At 32.2% G+C, this 23,172-nt stretch overlaps 1 protein-coding gene and 1 long non-coding RNA gene across 7 annotated transcripts in view; one reads left to right on the top strand and one right to left on the bottom strand.

Annotated features, from left to right (window-relative positions):
• Positions 1 to 23,172, bottom strand: part of LOC118201290 (protein phosphatase 1 regulatory subunit 14C-like) — a 186,338-nt gene that overhangs the window by 24,922 nt on the left and 138,244 nt on the right. For all 6 annotated transcript variants that reach the window (XM_085814814.1, XM_085814791.1, XM_085814794.1 and 3 more), the window contains exon 2: positions 13,371 to 13,616. In XM_085814814.1, coding sequence (XP_085670940.1) covers positions 13,371 to 13,616 — 246 coding nt within the window. The remainder of the gene's footprint in view (positions 1 to 13,370; positions 13,617 to 23,172) is intronic.
• The window catches only part of LOC146999090 (uncharacterized), a 41,425-nt gene that overhangs the window by 6,507 nt on the left and 11,746 nt on the right, over positions 1 to 23,172 (top strand). The window lies entirely within an intron of this gene.

Below are 23,172 nucleotides of genomic sequence, written 5' to 3'. Positions count from 1 at the left end.
TTCCAGTTTCTAGAAAATTCTTTTTCCACCGCAAAATGCTGCTTTTGGATGGAGGATCTTTTTGGTAAATTCTTCTGCAATTTCTCTGTGTTTGCATTATGGATTTCGTTTCTATGAACCACCATAAAATCTGTGCTTTCTCTTGTGGTGTATGCATTCTCCTTAATATCCGATCGAATAAAACATCAGATACTAGTACTAGAATAAACACATCAAAAGTAAACATAACATTGAAATAGTTGCCAAAAACAAAATAGAGAAAAATGCAATTAATAAGCAGACGATATTTAGAAAAGTACAGATATTTAGACTGGAAAATTAAATTATCTGAAATTAACCAAACGAGCAGACGATATTTACAAAAGTAAAGATATTCAAACCTGAAAAGGAAAATATATAAGTTATTCCATCAATAAATGCCATAAGTCTGTATATATCTTCATTATTTTATGAGTTATTAAACATCAAAATGGGTCCGGGACTTTATAAACACCCTGTATTATAAATTTTAAATACATCATAGGCCAGGTGCAAAATGACTCTCGTTATAATGGAACTACTCTAAAAAATATTAAAATGTCATTATATTTTAAGAAGTTGCATTGTTTGATATGTTCGGTAGATTTTTTAATAAAATAACCTTTCCTGCACAATATGATGTATATGAATATAGTACTTCTATGTAATAAAAAATTAATGCCGATTATGATGAATCATTAGAATACATGCCCGGCTATCTCGAAGCAGTCACATCAGATGAATTTACCATGTATCAGATGCATGCCTAAAACATACATACTGTCTTCCTTTTCTTATCAATGCATAAACAGAATAATCTCTACATATAATAAAAGAAAGAGTCTGTGTGTTTTTTCGTTCATCCTGCGCGTAGGCTAATAGACCCATAGCTGCGAAATTTGCTATATAGGTGCATCTAGACAACAGCCAGTGCACCTCGAAGCGATTTTGAAGAAATTCGAATCAGATTTTTTTTTAATTTTATCTTTTCGATTTTATTGCATCATTTTGAATAGTTTCATTCTTTTAAAAATGTGGTTTTGGCAGCAGTTTTTCATTCAATTGTATACTGGACTGCTGACGACTGTTGAAAATCAGCACTGTTGCCACTTGGAAAAATAAGGGCCGATAATTCTGTGCAGTTTTTAAATTTAATGTTTCTCTTGAATACTGGACGTTTGTTGAGAGAAGGCAACGGGAAGTTGGTTAATTTATTTATTAGGATAATTAATATTTGTATTAAGGGATATTGTTTATTATTTCATTGTAATTTTGTTATATGTAATACTTTAAATTTTTTTTTTTTTTTTTTTTTTTAATGAAGTTGTTCTGCAGAGTAAAATTCTGCGCAGTTTTTAAATTTAACATCTTCGGGCATTTTCCCGGTACATTTAAAAGCCAGACGAAGGCTGGCAGTGTAGCTGCTAGTTACCTATGAAAAGGTAATTTTTTTTTTCATATTACCGTTACATTATTTATTTCTAGTGCTAGAAGTGCATGCAACATTTGCAGTACTTTGTGGCCTATGAAATAACACTTTTAAATACATGACCTAAATTTACGATATCGATCAATGATTTACGTTACCATGAATGAGTTATCTGTTCCTTATGATTTTATCTCTTAATAAATCATTTTCTTTAGCTTAAATGCAAAATGTATCTAGTATACAAAATGCATATTAATCTATTGTTATCTCAATAACAAGGCTTCTGGTCAAGAGTTGGCCTCTAATATGTGTAGTGAGGTTTTTGAGCGAAAACATTTGCGAATTTGCAATTGCGGGTTCTTTTTTGCCATCACTAAACGCCGCACAGTCCTACTGTAAGTCGACATACTATTTACAGTTAAACTGTAATAAGAGGTGTCTGAACTAAAACTCGATAGCTTTGGAGAATATTTGATTTTTATATAAGATGAAATTGCAAAATTAATTAAAATAAATTGCTAGTTTTCACCTGCATGTAGAAATTTTGTTCGAGAATAAATTCTGGATTTATTCATTTTCTGGAAATTATCATCATGTCCTCAAACTTAATAGCAGTCGATGGAAAATATATAAAAAAAAAATACATTAGCGCATTCTGTATGCTAGAACATCATAAATCAAAACCATGCATTGGTACGTGCATTCATTTCAGAAGTTTTCTATAATCTTGCAATATATATGCTTCGTTGGTTATTGATGAAGATTATACTCTTAAGCCTTTTTACTTATATTTGACTTATTTTTCAAAACATGAAAACGTTAACCATTACCCAGTGTCATAGGTTCCAATAAATGCCTTGTCTGCTTTCTGAAGATGGTCACTTAAACTATTTGTTGCAGTGTGTAATTGTTATTTAGTCTAGAACTATAAAAAGGTCTTTTAGAATTGCAATATATGCATGTTATTTTCCCCGTTTTGCATGTTTTTATATATATTTTCAGTCTTCCCCTCTCCGACAACAATTTTGCATCTTATAATTTTTTTTCCTGTTTACGATATTTTAGAACCTAGAATTTATTTCTTTATAAAACTTCAAGCTTTCTGCTTTTTTGTGCATATGTATTGAAGGATGTAAATAATTTTATAATTCTTAATTAATATAGTACGATATTTTTCGCCTGAATTAATTTAATTTGGATCAGACTTTTTTTTTTTTTTTTTTTCCTTAATTTTCCATACGTGCCTCAGGAGAGCTGAAATTTGCTTAAGATCTTTGTAACAAAGAAAAGGTTTCATTTAGACTTTTAAACCAAATAAATTTTGAACATAATATATTTAAATACATTAGTGAAGTAAATTATAAGCAGATTTTTTAGTTTCATAACGTTTAAACTTACCTAAGGAAGCATGTCTTATTTTGCCACTGAATTAATTAGAGTAAAATATTCAATCTTAATTTTACTCTAATTAAAAATTAAATTATAATAAACTACGAAAAATGCTGATATATGCATATATGCATAACATTTTATAATTCTTGTTCCAGAATCAGTAAAATGTATGTTTAATTGTATCGAAATTTTAAATAATATTTTTAATTAATTCTAGAAACATAATGACGAAGAACTAATTCCAAATTTCAGTTTAAGGTTTTCGTTTTTTGTCCACTACATAGTATGAGCAGATTTAAAACTTTATACAATATTAAATTTAAATTCCATGTAGCCTGGGCAATAGTTAATTTTCATGTTGTTTCCATTTAACATGAAATAAGATTTTCAAATTGTGTTACGCTGATGTTCAGAATTAAAGGTTAATAAAGAGTAATTATTAAATTCACTCTAAGCTTTTGTTACAGAACACATAAAAATTCTACGTTCATATTTATAAAGAAATAATACCCTGTTTACAAGTTGAATTGTGGTAAAATATTGCTTCTAATACCGAGTTATGCATAAAATTTCAAAAACAAAGGATTCCCTTTTGTTTTCGGAGATATAATTATTTGAGAGAATAATTTCCTCTGGAGTAATAGTATTAAAACATTTTATTAGTGAGACCCTACTTGGGGCATCGAACTAACATGTTAACACTAAAGTTAATTAATAACCTAAAATATTAAAATAATACGATAACTCAGCTAGTAGTAATAACCTTCTAGCATAGTAATAATCTCAAAAACTAGCACTATGTAACATTAAAAATGAGGAAGATATTAATTTATTTTTTATTTCGTACAAAAAAAATAGTGTCAAAGTGAGTACAAAAAAACTGAAAATCAAATCTGTAGTTAACAAATATTTAGTTGAAAAATCTGCCAGCACTAATCATTTATAAATTAAAATTAAAATGGCGTATTGGAAAAAAAATCAGTTTTAAAAAAATACAAAAGGAAAACATTTAATGAGACTCATAAGCCTGTTTTTTGTACACAAGTAGTGTTATTTATACACAAGTAGTGTACACAAGTAGTGTTTTGTACACAAGTACTATATTTTGCTCAGTTTAAGTCTTAAAGGTGGCCATACAGCTAATTTGTTTCGTTATTAGATTGAGAAATTGCGAAAATCCCATGTCGCACATACAAGTTGACGCAAATGGTAATAATATGTTTAGAGGACAGTTCTGCATATTCATTTCGGGGGCCCACCTGCGGCCGAGCGGTAAAGTCGCTGAACACTGGTAGTTCGTTTCGAGGTTCGAATCCCGCGAACGGGCTGGCTGCATGGGCGTTTTCGTGGTTTTCCCCATGTGTAACGTGTATACGAGCCAGTTTCCCATAGAAATTCCTCCACAAAGGCATCCCTACCCTTAGGCAGATAGCCCTCGAGGCTTTGCCATAATCGCACACACATATTCATTTCGAGTTTAAGGCCAAAAATTGCTCTATTCGAGCTCTTTGAAAAGAATCTGTAATTTTTCCTCGGATGACAACTTAGTAAATTTTTGCCTTAAATGAAATTATAAATTTTGGGATAACACAACTGTAGATTTCAGATCCATTCAGAATCAGAAACATCTTCCGAAAATTAAGTATTAAGGTTAGATTACTTAAGATCTGTCAAAGAACTTGTTATATCTTTAAAAATCGATTCATCAACTTTTAGTTTGTTTTATGTAACAAACAATGCTGCAAAATTAATTTCGTTGTATGAGCATCACACATAAATTTTCTTTGTAAAAGCTTTGATTTCATCACTTTTTGTAAATATATTTAATATTCTCCTTTAAAGATTCAATTCGTTCAGTTTTTGAAAAATATCATCTAAGCAAGCTAGCCTACATAGCCTTTCTTCATCAATTAAAAAGTGTAAAACATGTTTACTGTTACAACTGTGATTTAAAATCACAAACGCTGCATCTTAAAGTTCAAATAATCTTGCTAGAAGAACCCTACCTCTCAAAAGCCAACGCTTCTCTGTATATAAAAAAAAGCTGCTGATGCTCACTGTCCATTTCTCCGCATATTTACGAAAGAATCCTTCAATGGATGAGACTTTATAAAATTTATTATTTTAACTATAGACAGACTTTAAGTTCAATGGCATGTTTTCGGTATAAGTGCTTCTCAATTAATCATACAGTGATGTCATGTTATATTGGGAGAGTCTTCTTTGATATTGGATAAAAGTCCGCGGCGCTTTCTTACCATGGCCCGAGTTCATCACTGCACACTCCCACTCAATTTTCCTAAGAAATATCGTTTTCCGTGTTGTAAGAATTTACCAATTTAAAGATTTTTACACTCGTAATCCTTTGTAGTTCCTTGCAAAAAAATAAAGAAAGGAAGAAGAAGATGAAGAAGAAGAAGACGTTTTTAACGACTTCATTTTTGTATTTACATTTTCCAAGACAAATTAGTTGCGCAGCGTTTTGGAAATCGGTGGATTCATCCATCTGAGGACTGAAAAATTTACTTTTCTGAATTCGAATTTCACTTTCCCCATTATCTGTTATTTCGTATATTCTGTGACCAACTGTTAAATCAGAGAGTGGTATTTAATATATCTGTTGCTTTTTCGTTTCGCCCAATATAAGGCTGACTATAATCCTGGGCTGCTGGAACAATTAACCCTTCAGCAATTGTGTGCGACTTTGAAGTTTTAGTTATACGATGGCTTACTCGGTAAAACGCTTCCGATGCTTTTTTGTTAATATCCAATAAAAGTAAACATAACGTTTTGCTTGCGTTTCAAATGCCCTATTTTTTTCTGAAAAACTTCAATGGTTTTATCTTTAATTTCTGAGTGTTTGCTGTGCAGATTCCTCTGCAGTTTATTCGGTTTCAGTGACTCATTTAACAGTACTGCCAGGCACAGAAATCATCTAGCTCTTCGCCTTTACTTTTACTTCTTTATGTTTTGATTCTGTAGAGGCAAAAGACTCTAAACGTATTTGGTCGTAGTAGGAAGTTAAACCAGACGAAATGGAAGCATTTTTCTCGTCATTCTTTTCTTCACTGTTTGGTTTTTCAATTATCTTACCAGTTTTTAGTAACTTATACAAATAACATAAATATTAAGTTAAATTTAACACAAATATTAAGTTAGTAGAGACACTGGGATATTTTTGGAAGCAGGCAAGATGAAAAATGAGCAAACGCCTTCGCCGGGAATCGAACCACGGACCTCTGGAATACCGGCCCAGCGTGCAGAAGCACTACACCACGAAGGCACGCTAGGAAAGTGGGAGAAATACCTTATAAGTTAAGCAAGAAATTTTACAAAAAAGTAATAACTAAACTCACAAATGGATCATGTTAAAGATAAGTAGAATCTTCGCTGGTTTACGTGCACGTCCTTTAAAAAAAACGCGATGTTACTGTCTACCAAGAGAATTATCTCGCCTTTATGTCTAGTACCAGATGGTGGCGGTCGCTACGGAAACATGACTAGTATATTTCAAGTAGGGCTGAGTCAAGGATTTTTTTGTTGTTATTTTGTTTTATTGGCGGCAGAAAAGGCAAACTGAAAAGCACATATTGAAGATACTCCTATGAAAAATTGATTAAGGTTCATTTCTGCGGCAACAGACAGCCACAGACTATCTGTCGAGAACTGCCTATGTGATAGATAGACATTACATGACGTCATACGAGGCCTATCTAGGCCAAACCAGATTTTAGAACAACGATTTAAAAGATATAGAAGCTATCTTTTTAAATTCTCTGTTCTAAAAATAGAGAAATCTCTCCAGAATCCGCAGCAGGCTTTTAATTGTGATGAGACTAGCCTCTTCTGAAAAAAAGATCCCAAAACGGACTTATATTATAGCAGAGGAGAAGGCATTGCCAGACTACAAACCAATGAAAGATCGTCTCCTGCTGTTGTTTTGTGTACATGGAAGTGCCGATTTGAAACTAACCGCTGCTCGTTTACCATTCGGACAATCCACAGCTTTTTTCACAAGCTTTCAAGTACAGAAGAACAGGCTAAATGCCATACGGAGTTCCAACAACAAGGCTTGGGTGACACGTGACCTTTTTACAGACTGGATCAATAAAGTGTTTGGTCTGTCTGTAAAAAATTATTTACTTGAAATGAATTTGCCACTCCGTGCCTTGCTTATTATGGGCAAAGCTCCTACACATCCTCAAGACCTATAAGATGACGTCTTTGAAGAATTCAAATTCATCAAGATTTAGTTCCTGCTTCCCTACACCACTTTTTTACTCTCAGAGAGTTTTGGAAAGTCCATATTACATCGTTGCCTGCCTCAAGGTAATCAGCAAGGCTCGGAAGAGAGACACCAAGATAAACCCTTGTGTATTCATTGGTCAGAGACACAATCTCGTCGATTACAGGCTCCGAAGCTTGTTCAAGCTTTGACAAGGCAGCGTTGCGCAGCCAAAGCTTGAACAAGTGGCTTTGGAGCCTGTAATCGACGAGATTGTGTCTCTGGCGAAGATTTTGGAACTAGAGATTGATAAAAGAGACATCGATAAGCTAAGTAGAAAAGCATAGCCAGGAGCTGACCACCGAAGAGCTTATGAAGCTGCATTCTATATATTATGAAGCTGCATTCTATATATTATGAAGCTGCATTCTATATATTATGAAGCTGCATTCTATATAATAGCTACAAATTGTGGAAGAGATTTCGCCAGCGGAGCAAGAGATAACATCCTCATCAAAGCAACAACCTTCTAGTGAAATAAAGAAAATGCTGAAAGCATGGGAAACTGTTGCACCGTACTTGAGAACATTGCCAGATTTACGTATAAGCTGCACAAGCTATAGCTTAGGGCCCCCACTTTCTTGGGGCCACCGTAAAAAATTGTACCATGTCCCATATAAAAAATTGACTCATATCCCTCATAAAGGGCCCCATATCTGAAATAGCTCAGGATCTCGTCAAATCAAAATCCGGTCCTGCTTCAGAAGCATCATCCTAATAAGGCAGCAGTTAAACGCGATAAAATTTATTTAACTAATAATGTTGTGTCTCATCTTCGCCAAATCTTGAAGCGTAGGCAAAAATGTCTTTAGATAATTATGTTGTAAAAGGAATGCATTATAAGAAATAAATTGTATTATTACAAGAATTAAGAATTTTTTTCGGAATGAGACCCATTATCCTATTTTACATTGATGCTCATGGAAAATATTTTTTCACTTCGCGATTGATTCGCATTACAAGTAATATTCGATAGAAATTACGCTTGTTAAGCGAGTTCTACAGGAATTTGAAATTTGTATTTGGTTTTTAAAAATGAAAAGACCGAAATGTAAGAAAATGTTTAAATACAAGTAAATATACAAGTATAAATAAAATTTCAGGCGTTTTGTTGCAAAACCAAAGCTTCAGAGTAAGCAGCTGTGGGCCATAAAAAGTTCAGAGGGACTTTTGCTGATTTCTTATTAAAATTTTAACGTAGTCAAACATTGTTATTTACTTTAAATACCTAACTGTTTATATACGCAATTTTTGTAAAATAATCCCCAAAATTTCACGAGCAACTCCTTTGAGAAGCATTTGAACTTCTAATGTCATAGGCAAACTCTTGGGGGTATTCACTTAATAGAACATAGAAAATATATAGAAAGGTCAAGCTGCCTTTCTAAATTGGCTTACCCTATTAGATACGCCTGAGATGTCTATCTAAAAATTTTGTTATTGATCAATCCAAAGAATTGTCAAATCCGGTTACTATTGTTGATAACTAGCCTTACTTGAGAATGATACTTATATTTTATTGTTAAAGTTGCCATTCTGAATGCTCTTTCATTTGCTTCAATGCGCATTTAGAATATTTGACCAATAATCACTGCTTTCCGAATGACCTAATTAGCATCTTATAGATACCTGATCTATAAGATCACGTCCATCTTCGCCGACTACCGCACGATTAATGTGGCGTTGTTGTCTGTCCACATCATTGCTTCAAAGTGTGTATACAATAGCTAGGGAGTTAAAAATCTTTAGGCAGCCATGTGCGTCATCATCTGTCTACACGTAAATGGGTTCCAGTTGAGCTGATCAGTGAACCACAGCGGAACACACTCATCTATATTCTGCACCAAGCTGAATGGAAGGCCTATTCAAAGTGACAGTGAAAGGATGCAGTTTGCCCCGGAGCTGTGGGCCATAAAATGCTATGTAATGTAAGTCAGGAAAGTAATACATTTATCAATATTACGCATGCTGGCTTTGACCGCAGAAAAGAGTAACAAGCTGTAATTTTACGCATTTTTGACTCTGTGAAATGGCAGTTTTGGTTGAAAGGATGTGGGCAGTTTACATGTAGTTACAATCAAGTAGTGTAGACGAAAAGGCATTAATAATACCTTAAAAGTTACTGCATCATAAGCTGCTCAGAACAAATTCACTGCAAGTAAACTCGTTCCTAAATATACGAGAGAAGAAAAAAAAAATAACCTAATACAATATTTTACTTTCTCCTCTGTAATTGAAATAGTTAGGCTATATTTGAGATGCTCCTTTTTGCTTAATGCTTACAGATCATTAAAATATATAAGTTAAATTTTTTTTTATAGTCAACCGGTTAGGATATTATATTAACAAGTCAATTATAAATAGCCCTGTCTGGGTTTACCTTGTCTTGCTCATAATTGCTGCATGGAAACCAAAGCCCTAAATTGAGAAATAGTGGTATATAAATCTAAATTTGTTTCACTTGGTGTATTTTTAAACTACATAAACGTAAAAACTGTGTTTAATAATATCGCGAATATTTCCAGGATTCTACTATTTTAAATTCTTAGCAAAACATTAAAATTTCAGTTTATCCAAATTTAATGTTCCTAAAAAGCGCCGTCATAATTAATTTCAAAATTCTCAAGCAACAATAGAAGTTTGGTGCCAATAACAGCTGAATTTAAATTTACATTCTGCCCCAAATATTGATTGAATATTTGACAAAAAAATCAGTCATCCATTGTTTACATTAGAATTCTCCATATATAATCTGTTTAGAAGGAAAATTAAAATTAGTCTTTTAAAAGGTACATGAACTATCCCCCCTTCCTCAAGCAACTTCGCGAACGATTCGTGAGAAGGAAAATTATAACCAATAATATGTTAAGTTTGTTTATCGATCCATGCGTATCTTGTAGTAAGAGGTTAGCAAATCTCGCTCTGTCTTTCTTAAAAGTACCTTTCATAATTCACCCTCACGTATTTAAGTACCTTTTCTTTAAATATCAAAGACAAATTGAAGATTATTGGTGTGAAATTTCGATATAATATCCAGAAATAAATTCTAAAAATAAATTCATTCTGTTGCAGGCAAAATATAAAGTTTAATACAGGTATTTTGATTTTCTGTAGCCACATGACAAACAATATATATGTTTTATGACTGATGCATTTTCACAGAAAAATTCTTCTTCTAACAAATTAGCATTTAACACAACCTGCTTCCCAAATATTTTATTGCAGATAATAATTTGACAGTGTCATTTTGTAGTTGGTAATTATATGAATGTTATCTGGATGATATGGTAGTTAGCAGAAGTTAATCACTAGCCGAAACCAAGAATTCGGATCTGGTCCCTGAGTAAACGGTTCGGTGCTTTGTGTGTGCTGTCTTTTATTGTCTTTGAAAATGCAGTACCCGTCACTCTTAAATATTCCCTGGGCAAGAACTCTCATTGATAAAACTGCTAAATATATCAGATGAATTCGGAGATAATCCCGCGAAAACCTGATCGGCAAGCCCCGTGGCCTCTGGGGTAAGGTATTACTAAGAAAGGTACAAATATTAACAGAAAATTACGAAAAAAATTATTGCTATTTTATTCATCACTTATTTATGGTTGGATCTTGCAAAATCTTTCTAGACTCAAATACGCCTTTTTTAGTTTTCATGTACATTTGGAACACGAAATAAGAGGGTTGACAAAAATTTGGAATAGAAATGCTATTGGAAATGACCAAAAATCATTAAAATATGTAAACGTATCAAAATTCTTTATAGAGCTATTAGGCATTTTATTTTGCAACTGGAAACACGAAAAATCAGTTCTGCGCTCGCCGGGATTTGAACTCGGGATGTCAGTTACCAGTTAGATCTTTGCTCTTTACGTGTCCAGTTATCAAGGGAATCTTACTTATTGCTTTGGTTACAGGGTAAAAATAATGCTCTAATCCAAGGTTTTCTAACAGGGTCGGTATTGACCCCTAGGCTCAATAAAATTTTAATGATGAAATGATGATCAAGGTTTCGATTGGGAAAAGATAGCTGAATACACAACTGTTAACGAATATAAAGCTGTCAATGGAATAAGGGAAGAAATCGTATAAAATAAATGTAAGAGGAAAATACACTAAAATTATTTAATGTATTTTAAATGGTATGCAAAATTAATAATATTTACAAAAATATATAAATTTTTTTTGCAATAGGTGTAGTGGGAAAAAAAAGGGGAACACTAACAAAATACTGTACAAAGCAAATCCAGAATGGAAAACAAGAAACAGGTTAAATATTATCGAACAAGGTGATTTAAAAATTAAATTAAGCAATTTTATGCCAATATGAATGCAATGGCATCGATATAGCAAGCGCAAAACCATCACATTAATTAAAATCGAACTTTTGTGCAATTAGAATCTGTGATTTTATTCTGAACACTTTTATATTTGTAATATTAAAAATAAAGCAATGCGAAAAAAAGTAAGCATAAATCTAATAAATCATTTTTCCAAAACTTTTGTTCATATTCTTAATCTCATTGTTATCTTTAATCAAGTACTTGTATCATGATTATTGCATATTATATATTACGTAAAAAATTATAAGGCGCTCTTTGAAAAAAAAAAAAAAAAAAAGAATTCTTTCAAAGAGGCAGATGCCCCCCCAAAAATTGGGAATATCCAGTCTAAATGCAAGATTGTTTACTGTCTTTTGACAAACATTATTGTTTTTACTGTCTTTTGAAAAACTTTTAAACACTAAAAATCTCTTAATATGGTGATACATAATTATGTTTCCTTTGCAAATTCAATAACATTTGTAGAAGATGATAATTCTTCTACAAACATTATGAGTTTGCTTCATGAGGTTCTTTGCCCTTTAAAGCTTTCAGATCGATTTGTTAGGAAAAAATTAGGCAATTAAATAAGCTTTTAAAATGACCTTGCATAAGGAAAGTAAAGTTAAAAAATTATGGCTTCTATTTGACGTCAAGACAAAATCCGCATCTTCTATAACAATGTGTAAAGGAAGATATTTCCAACACAAGTTTCTTACTTTTCATTAAAAAGTCATAAGAAGAGCTCTTATTTGAGGTCTCCCACTGCAGTATCTATTTTGTATTAGAGTCTGTGTTAAATTACGAAAAGAACTGCAGAATTAATATATCATTTTAGTTAATTATTGCAAAGCTATCGCGGTTTATCGGGGCATTTTGCTATGAAAAAAAGAACTCAAAAGGCAAAAAAGAAAATGTTTTCAGTCAAAAAATATAATCCTTTTATAGCTTGCTTTTTTGAATATCCACCATTCATTTTGAAAGGGTGTGTCATTGAAATCTAGTAACGAAGAGAAATAAATGAAAGGATTATTATTAGCTACAGTAAAGCTTCGACAGAGATAAATGTATTAATTTTTCTTTCCTCTTGAGAATATGTCCCGAACTATTTAATAAGAAGGGATGATCATAATATGCATGGACTTGCAAACCCTGCAAGTTAATCAGCGGCGTAAACATCTGAACTTGGACCATAATATGCATAGAATACTTTTGGCGATGAAATGAAAGCAGTTTAATTCATTATTAGGATGTGCGATAAGCTTTGCTTTTGATCTTTTAAAAAATGAAAATTCATTCAGGTAGATAATCTTCGAGTTCTTTGTCATGGCAAACAATTTCATCTAACCTAGTCTAACAAAAGGCATAATAATCGAAATTTAACATAAATCAAAATGTTACTTTGGATGGACATAATAGTAAAACGGCCAGTGCTCCTATGAAAGACAACATTCTAAAACACACAGTGGATTAGATTCTCAGTTTCGACTGAAAATTTTTGCTCTGTAGCTCCGATGTTGGAATATAAAAAGAAATCTCCGTACATACACTATATCCTTTGCAAAATCATAAAATATTACACTAATTCCCAAATATGTTTTGGCTACTCCCCTTCTGTGTCTCAGCTATCACTTATAGATTGTCATTGTTGATAATGATAGTCAAGTAGCTTTGACAACCGTTAACGAATGATTATAGGCTTATCATATATACTTATATAGATCTCAGTAATACGGTGTTAGCCGAGAAACACCCAATCCTCGTAATTCTAGGTCGTTAGTTGCGTCCATCTACGAATATATAACTCACACAATGGGTTTCTGGCTGAATGCCCTTCGCGTAACATAAGATAAATCGTGCTTTTCATTGTTCAGAAGGCTTAAGCATAGTTATCTGTGATATATCGAAAGCTAAAATAGTAACTCACCCTGTGTCCGTAGAGGGCTTGGAGCTGGTCAAACATCCACATCTCTACGCGTAATCTCTTCCTGATGAGGTTCATTTGATGTTGTCCGTATTTTGCAGTCAGGTATTTCTTTTTCCTCTCCTGAACCTCTCCTTTGCCTGGTTCGAAATTTACATGAAGAACCGTCTTTGTCGTATCCGCTTTCATATATTTAAGGCGAGAAGGTGGAGGGGGTCCGGGACTGTAGGATGTAATAGTGCATTCCATCTACAGAGATAATACATAAATTCAGAATAATTTGAAGTTTTTATATCAAGCATATGTATTAATTTTATTAACTTTTGCATGCAATAATAATAAAATATGGAAATGCAATAATTTAGATAATTAATAAGTTTGTAAACTAATTATATATTTAATAAAAAATATATCTATGACTGGATACTTGAACTGCTTAAATCAGATGACAGATGTCTACTGAGAACACTTTTCAGAGAAACTCCAGAAAGATTGAATTCATACCAAAATGTTCGGTTTTTATATTTCCGAATATGAAAAGTATGGGATCCACTCCATATTAGGAAACATGAAAACTCTTTGTCCAGTATTATGATAGTACTATGGTTAATACATTCATTATGGTAATTAATAAAAATTACATTCACTGTGGTTAATGAACGTAATTTTTTATACCTATGGACGAGTATGGATAAAATTATTAGGAATACATGTCTCTGTGAAAAGCGGCACTTGAAATCCGCCGGTACGGATGTCTCCTTAACATGTTGAAAACAGAAAGGAAGACTCTTGGACTCCATTCCTTGGGATGTTTCCATTCAAAACTGGGATGAAGTTAAGCAAAGTAACATTGTTAACACTGGCTTTCAAGGCTTATGACACTGGCAGTTGTAAATTAGATTGACCCATAATTATTTATTAGACCTGTCCAAGACACTAAGCAGCGGAATTCAGGATAAACAGTTACGATAGTAAAGCATGAAAATTCTAACACTTCAGGTTTACAAAGATTATAATTCAGTAGGAAACTATTAGCGTTCAATGATTTTACTTCAACATTACAGGAGGAGGCAGAAATTAAGATCCGTGGTACTTAAGCACATTTATAAAATGTCAAAAGTTCAGTTTTTGCTCAACGTAAGCAGTGACATATACAGCAACTTGTACTACAATCTTTAATACTTGAAGTGTTTATTTTTATTACATTTAAGCAACAAAACTCATTTTCAAACACTATAATATTCCAGAATGTTAATTACATAATGCCAATGCTGTATCGGAAGCACCAGAGTATACTCAAATTTCTCGCAAGGATACAATGAATTGTTACTGTAAAAGCAATCAAACAAGATAATTTGAAATCTGCGAAGTTTGCAAATATTAACGACTTGCTAAAATCTTGACACTTTAAATAAAGAGAACGCAATTAAGGATACAATGAAGTCCAAGGAAAGCATTCAGGGTGTGGCAATGCTATTGCTCGCAGTAAATAATCTGTTTAAAATGCAACCTAAATGAGGATGACTTACGCATTAATACTCAAACAATGAAATATCTAGGCCAGAAAACACGAAAAACACACCTGTTAAGCAAGGTAAATATCAACTTTTTCAATACGCGGCTGTATGTAGAATAACAACTAGATAGCCAGTTATGTATTCTTTGGATGAAGGACGGCTGACTCTCTCTCTCTCTCTCTCTCTAGCGATTTGGTTTCTTGATGAATAATTGTTAATTGACATTTCAATTATCGAAACCTATTTAATATAATATTGATAAAAGTCATCAAACTTTGGACTTTGGTTCTACTTCATTGCGAATAGTCCAGAAATGTAGCGAAAAATGTTGAGTGAAAGAAATATTTATTGAAAGATTTACTGATGAGATAGCAAAATACTATTCGGAGGAAAGTGCATATAATGATAAAAACAGCGTTATAAAAGCAGCATTAGTAGTTAGAGAACCAAACGGTTAAAACAACTGCTCAGCCATTAAAAAAATAAAAGGTTAAATTAACTTTAATTACAGCCACTGAAATAATTAAGAAGAAAAGTAAAGAATCGTAACATTTTACAAAAGTGTATTCATCTCATACCGCTTCTAACGAGACCCCCCCCCCGAAAAAAAAAAAAAGGTAAACGTGAAAATGAGCGAAAAAGATCAGGAAACGGTAAATGAAAAATTTATAAAAGAAAGACACATCTACGATATTTAAAGAAAAACATAAAAAATATTATTGAAATCTTTATTTTTAACCACAAGTGATAAACATGCAAGATATTTAATTAGGTATATCATATAAGAAAATTTTGCATATATATATATATATATGCAAAATTACATATTAATATTATATATATTTTGTACGTCCATATTTCATTTAAGATATGGCAATTAATAAATTTGCATTCGTGTTTTCATCATTCAATACATTTAGTTCATAATGAACATTTAAAAGCTTTAACACTTAGGACCTTCAGCTAACAAAAAATTTCAGGGAACAGCGGAAGGAAATAAACACGATCACTGCATGACTAATATCTATAAAATATAGGCTATGAACTTTACATGCTGCTGAATTGCACACGAGAAGTCAATTAGGCAATACACACGACAATTTCCTGCCGATGCAGTTCATGACAATTTTGTGTGGGAAACTGGCTCATATTTAACGTTGCATGTAGAGTCACAAAAGACCTAATGCAGCTAGACATTTCTCCGGGAATCTTATGCGATATGAAACTGTCAATTTTCAATGGTTTTACATTCGTTCTTTTACTGTATTCTTAAGAAGAACCTAGAAATATTAAATTTCAGAATTAAGAATTATTCAATTATAATTTCAAGTTAGTATATTTTATTTGTTTAAAAAAAGTTATAGAATCGTTAGGTTATTTTGAAGCATGAGACTTGAAAAATGTGCAATGCCCTCGCCGGGCTCGAACCCTAGACTTCTCGAATACGGGTCGAGTATGCTTCCAATTACACAATGAAGGCATGCGAAAAAGAAAGCAGAAAATACCTTAGAAAGTAAAAACAATCATTCTGAATTTAGAGACTAAAAATATTCTTAAAATAATTGATGTAATAATTCATTAATAATTAAATAAAAGTTACGTAAATAAACATTATATTTACTTAATTGTTGCTTTTGTTTCTATATACCCTGATTCTAAACATCTTTTATTATTTTTTAACATTATATTGCTGTTTGACAGAGATTTCCAGCTAACTCATTCATTTACCGAGTTTAGTTTCTTAAATTACAAAATTTCAGTAAATAAGGTAGGAAAGTTGGTGTTTTTGTGACTTGTCAGGCTTTCCATGTCGTTGATGTGTCTATCTATTACCGTTGTACGATAACGCACCTAGCAATTTTCATAACCATAAAATATTTTGTAGGTAAAATAATTCAAAATTTCTCAAAAGTAAGTTTAAAGAACTAAAAGGAGCAAAAAATTGCACAGTATGTAAGGAGTGACTAAAAGAACAAATGCGATATTTATGATTAACTTCGCAACCTTGTACTGATAATAAAATACTAAAACCTGATTGAATTTTTTTGATTTCTTTGAAAATGGCAATTCACGTTAACGTACGAAAAAATCGCAAACACTGTCATCATAAAGGGTATTAAAAAAGATAGAGAGTATAAGAAGCAAGAAGGAATATTATGATGTTAAAACATCGTCAACACATTCATTACTATTAATAAAATTTCAGCTTATTGAGTCGAGTCGATCATATTCTTAAACTTCTATTCTTAAGAAGTCTCTGATCTATAGTATATGGAAGAAAAGTACACGCAGGAGAGATCTAATATAAATGCTCGAAATCAGTAAACGTTTAATGAAGTATTTTTAAACTACATGCTCAATAATGGCCAGCATTTAAAAAAATAAAAAATAAATCTCCTAGAACTATAAATGTGTTGCAAATTCAACTTTCAGTTCGAAGAAGCTTGAAAAGTCTTCCGTAAATGTCATTTATTTTTTAAAGATTTTCATGAGATTGTCCTGTGATCTAGCGATAGTTGCAGACGAAAACTAATAACCGCCACAAAAGCAAGTATTTCCAGGCGAACTATTTACTTGGACACAAAAATACTTATCATTAAGTCAAGCTTCCAGCAGTTTGCAACCCACTTGTAGCTGATCACATGAGAACGTATTTACAAAAGAACCAGCAGCACCGAAACTGGACTATGCGCTATTGAGATAGTTTTCGACTTAAGGCTATGCCAAACCGAACTTGAATTATAAAATGAAGTGGCAGCTTAGTAGAGTAAATTGCTGTGAAAATGCGATTTTTTCTAATGCGCCAAAATTTATTAACATGTCACATTGTTATACAGAGAGATCGGGTAACGTATTTCCATCCATCTCTTAACAACACGTAAAAAGAAAATTTTGGAAGAGATATTTTGATAATATAAATGGCATGAAAATAAACGGGCACATAAAACTCTATAAAATCCACAGAGATTCTCTTACGAATAAGCCCACAGATACTGGAAACTTATATTTGGATTTTTCAGGGTACAATTGAATGCACATTTCATATATATGGAGGATAAAGAGCTTTCTCAATAACAGTTGGTAGATAATTTCCTTCGAAGTGAAAACATGTAGTGAATGTAATGGTTATCAGTTTGAACCACACTGAACTTTCGTTAATGTTCTAATACAGTGTTTCCCGAAATGTGGTAGGCATACTTCCTGGTGGACGGTAAGAATTTGATGGGGTACACCCTGCACCGGGCTGAGAACGTAGGGTAAACGTGCATAGCTGAAGCGAAAACAATGAAATGAGGGTAAACCATAAACACAAACGATACCAAATGTGGCGTTGCCACTCCAATATTAAATGCATAAATATGTATAAAAATGAGAAATATAAATAAGGAAATATTACAACCAATACTACAAGACATAAATATGTATAAAATGAGAAATATAAATAAGAAAATTAAGCCAGTATTACAATACACACGATATATGCATTAACAATTATGCAAGGAAGGTGTTTTCACTGATATCTTACGGTACAACACAAAATTCATTAAAAGCTCTTACTGTCTCTTACCTCTTATCTCAAAGGACTTTATGCGAATATTATAGAAATTTTTCAGGGTTAAATGCAATTATCAGAAAATAATACTTCAGTTATCTTCATTGGTATAATTAAATTCTAAAATTAATTAAAATTTTTCCGGTTTCTAGAATTTTTATTACGTAAGCATATTGTAAGGATTGTATTTAGAAAGTGTGTAGCACATATTGATTTGTTTCGGCATTGTGATAAATATAAAAGCCTACCACATTTCAGATTCCCCTTATATTTTAACAAGAAACGAATTAAAAACTAGTTAAGACAATATTCTAATTCATTTACAGAAATAATATTAATTTACCCTGCATCTGAAAATTCTTTTGTTCAAATTAAATTTTTTTACATATTTGAGAAAATGTGTAAAATATGTAAAAATTGTGAAATATGTATTTGTGTAATATTGAAAATATTTTGCAGCTAACTCCAAATTTGCATAATTTATCAATTTCAAATAATCACTAATATCTCTTTCAACAAAGAAAACAATTTACTAATTTTAATTTGTAAAATGCTATGAAATTCAGCTTGGACAAACAATCGAAACTATGAATTTTTGACAAATGATTGCTCTCACTAGTAAGTTATTAGAAACATTCTTTCCCACTTTAATTCTACTTTTTACTTTCTCATATCCGAAGCTTTAAGAAGATTTAAAAGGCAAAACTACAATAAGCAAAACATTATTATTATTATTTTTTTTAATCTGAAAGCTTTTAGATTTTATATTACGCCCAAAGAGGCTTTTTTTTTTTTAAACATCTTGCCTGTTGCCCTTAATTATTAAATATCATCTTCTTCGCACTTAAGCCATACAATTCAATTCAATTCAACAGCAATATCACAAAATAATTTTAAATAGCATATCTTCAGTATTTCCGATACACAATCTCGCGCGCTGGTGATATTTTTTTCCCCCCGTACAGTGTTGCCAATGATCGCTTTGAAATCATTCAGTTTGTTAGTAAAAAATTCGTTAAAGTTTACAAAATATGAAATAGATAATTTAAAAAAATCCAAATTCCAAATTTGGGCTTCCAGATGCCCATATTCGAGTGCAGGACTACGTTATTCAAAATTTGATGTATCTAGGTACCGTTGTTTTTTCACAATGCGAGAAAAATGCGTACATTCATGCAGATTCTTCGTTATTTAATTTCTTTAAATATAATGCAGGGCTCTAATATTTGGTGGCAACAACTTGAAAAATGAAACGACGTTTATAGTGAAGCAACGCAAAATGCCAAAACGAAATTAATAACTCTTCTGGGCAAATTGTCTCGTTGGGCTAAAAAATGTTAAACCTGTACTGCATAGTTTATATTTCGTTAAATTAATAACAACTGCTAAATCTCGCAAAATATAAATCCCCCATCCTGGAAAAAGAATTGTATACAGAAATTTCAAATATAATTTTTTTAAGGGGTTGGAAAGGAAAAGATGATGAAGCTGTGTAGCGATTAAATCAGGAAACTATTATACGTATAAACGTAATATAAGATATTTCTCCCGCCTTCTCAGCGAGCCTTCGTGGTGTAAAGATCTGCACGATCAGCGCGTAATTGAGAGGTCCACGGTTCGATTCCCGGCGAAGGCATCGCTAATTTTTCATCTCTCTGGCCTCCCAAAAAATTTTTAATGTCTCTACAGTGGCGCTCGAACTAAAAAGATTGTTGAATGATGATTCTCCTCACCCATGATTTGGCGATTAGATCCCCTAAAAAAAAAAAAAAAAAAAAAAAAAAAAAAAAAAAAAAAAAAAGTCGTCCTATAAAGGGGGGTATATAAGGTATTTCTTCCGCCTTCTTAGCGAGCCTGTGTGGTCTGCACGCTCAGTGCGTAACTGAGAGGTACGCGATTCGATTTCCAGCAAAGGCGTTGCATATTTTCCATCTTACCTGCTTCCAAAAATACCTAATGTCTCTACACGTTACAAATAAGTAGCTTATTATAAATAACTAACATTTATTACTTCCTGCACGTGTACTTAACAAAGAAATTTATACAATGTCCTTTGCTTCTTGGAGAAATTTATCTGTAGTATATTAGAAATTTCACAAATGTAAAAACAAAATCAACTCATGAATTTAGATGAAATATTTCTCCTTCAAGCTGTCGGTTATCATTCCGCACAGGATCTTCTGCATCACAGCTGATGTGAAGTCTGGGAATGTTCAGTTTGAATGCAGTTTAATAACACATGCAAGATTTAATTCTATGACACAAGATATGCAAAGATGTTTCGAAACTAGATGTATTTAAGATTTAAAAAAAAATATGAAAGCAAACTTCTAGATTTAATTGGCTATAACCTCTTTTATTTTTTATTTAATGTCTTAAAAATAGCGCTGTAAGTCTAATCTGCGTCATTCAAATTAATCGTGCGATCTTACGTAACGCTTAATGCAGATACCTCTTGCCCAATCAAATAACTGTAAACCATAACTTTTTAAGGCAAAACTGAAACTTCTTGACTCACTCCATTCTTCCTCTGAATCGCTACATTATTTTTCGCTTACGCTTTCCTCCTGGCAAGACGCTACCAATCCACGCTGCTGCTTACTTGCTTAAGATGACGTAGTACTTTAAAACCCGTGTACATGGAAATTATTGCATTCAACTATGACTGAAATAGCTCTTATCTACAGAAAGATGATCTGCCGTGAATTATCCTACAAAAAATTTATGTTTCGAAACAGCCATATCTGGAAGATTTTGGTTTATGCATTCATCCTTCCAACTAAGCAATAAAAGTATTTTCTGAAGCCAGAAATTAAAGTACCAGATTCCTTAATTTACAAGTAAAATATGAACACGCACACATATATATAATGTAAGAAAAAAATATACAGATCACGCTTAAAATGAAAGGAAATAAGGCGTGCCATTTCAAAAGAACACCACATACCTGAGCGACATTGCCTGATGCATTCTGTTCGTTACAAGAATTCCATGTATGAAAACTATTTCAAACGTATAGTTAGTGGATTTAAATAACTAAAAACTATGCAACATTGCTGTCGGTGCGCAATCAAAGAAAGCCTAAAATAAGCACGGAAGCTTCTTTCTGGGCTTTTGAGCAAGGATTACGAAGACTCTTCTATGATTACCATTATCGTAAGTATGACTGACAAAAAAAAAAAAAAAAAAAAAAAAAAAAAAAGAAATATATTGATCTACATCTCTTTTCCATTATTAAATAATGAAGAATATATAGATATAGTTGTTTGTATGTTTCTCGCATTGTGAGAAAAAGACCGCACTTAGTGCTATTAAAATTTGAACATTTGCACTTCGAACCCTAAATTTTGATTTTCGAATTTGTTTTCTTTATTTTATATTTTGAGGGTATTTTACAATTTTAATAAAAAAAACTCGGCTATTTTAAAGCAATATGTTACCACTGCTTTAATTACTTTTATCTTCCCTGCGCCAGCGTATTACCGTTCATTAGAGCGTAAGATACGGAACTTTCAAATTGAATTTATCTGTTATTGATTAATAAACCATGCTATTTAAAAGCGATAAATGCTGTTCTTATCTGGTTGATTGAAGTAAAAATATAATTATTTAAATCATAAGATGTCTAGATAGAAATATAAAATATTTTCCTTTTTTTAAAATATGATTAGTTTAAATGAAAATGCTTTTGAATCACGAGATGTCTAATTAGAAATATTAAATACTTCTATGAACTTACACTAGCTGGACCCATAGGTACCTATAGGCACGTATTTGTCCAGCCAGAGTATTTTCATAAAGTTTTTATAGTGAAAGTTATTACAGTTAGTGTAATTTCATAAGGTTTTATATTTAAAAGTGCTAGCCGCTGAAGTGGCTAGCACTTTTAAATATCAAAACTGAATAGAAATGATAATTCAGTGAGGAATGTCGGATATAAAATAGGTCAATATTTAAAACAGTTTTACGATGGACATACGCTTTACAAATAAAAAACGGTCAAAATAATCTTAGTGTTTTTTTGGGGGGTGAGGGGTATGGAGATAATGCTAAAACTCAAATTCACTTTATTGCAGCAAAATATGCAATCGACATTAGTTACCAGCACATAATCAAAAAAATAAATTTTGATAATGATAATAAATAAGAGGATTAATGCACATCTGTTAAAGTAGAACTCCAATTATCCGAATCAGTTGGGACCGGACCTCATTCGGATAATTGGATTTTTTCCCGAAGAAAAGGTCTGCGTACACTTTAATTAATTATTGTATATTTAATTAATAATTAATTACTGTTGAAAATGGGAGAAAAACTATTTTTAAAGAAAAAGAGATTTTAATTAATTAAGATAAAAAGGCAAGACTTTTACGTACATGTTATATAATGTAGTGTACAATACTTACAAGTGCTGAAAGTCATTGCTTGCTGAACATCTCAGTCAAAGTAAGCTGTTTGACTGTCTTCATCCGTTTTCGGGCGGCCAAGTCGCGCATCCGCTTGACAATGAGAAGTTGCATGTGGTTACACTCGGGCTGAGTTCCATCCACTTCTAAACAGTTTCAAAGCCGGCAAATACTTCGCCAGCTGATGGTCCCGTATCTGCTTCATCTTCGACGTTAAGGCCATATTCTTCCTCGTCGCTTTCAATAAATTCATCATAATTTAGAATTTGAAACCCAGGGTCTGATGAATCACACACCATCAATTCTGTTGTTTCCTCAGCACTACCTTG

This window comes from Stegodyphus dumicola, chromosome 1 (genome assembly GCF_044657685.1).
Source record: "Stegodyphus dumicola isolate Sdum_Otavi_A_Nest chromosome 1, ASM4465768v1".
NCBI lineage: Eukaryota > Metazoa > Arthropoda > Arachnida > Araneae > Eresidae > Stegodyphus > Stegodyphus dumicola.
Note: the sequence above shows the minus strand (reverse complement) of the source record. Positions and strands in the feature narration are given on the sequence as shown.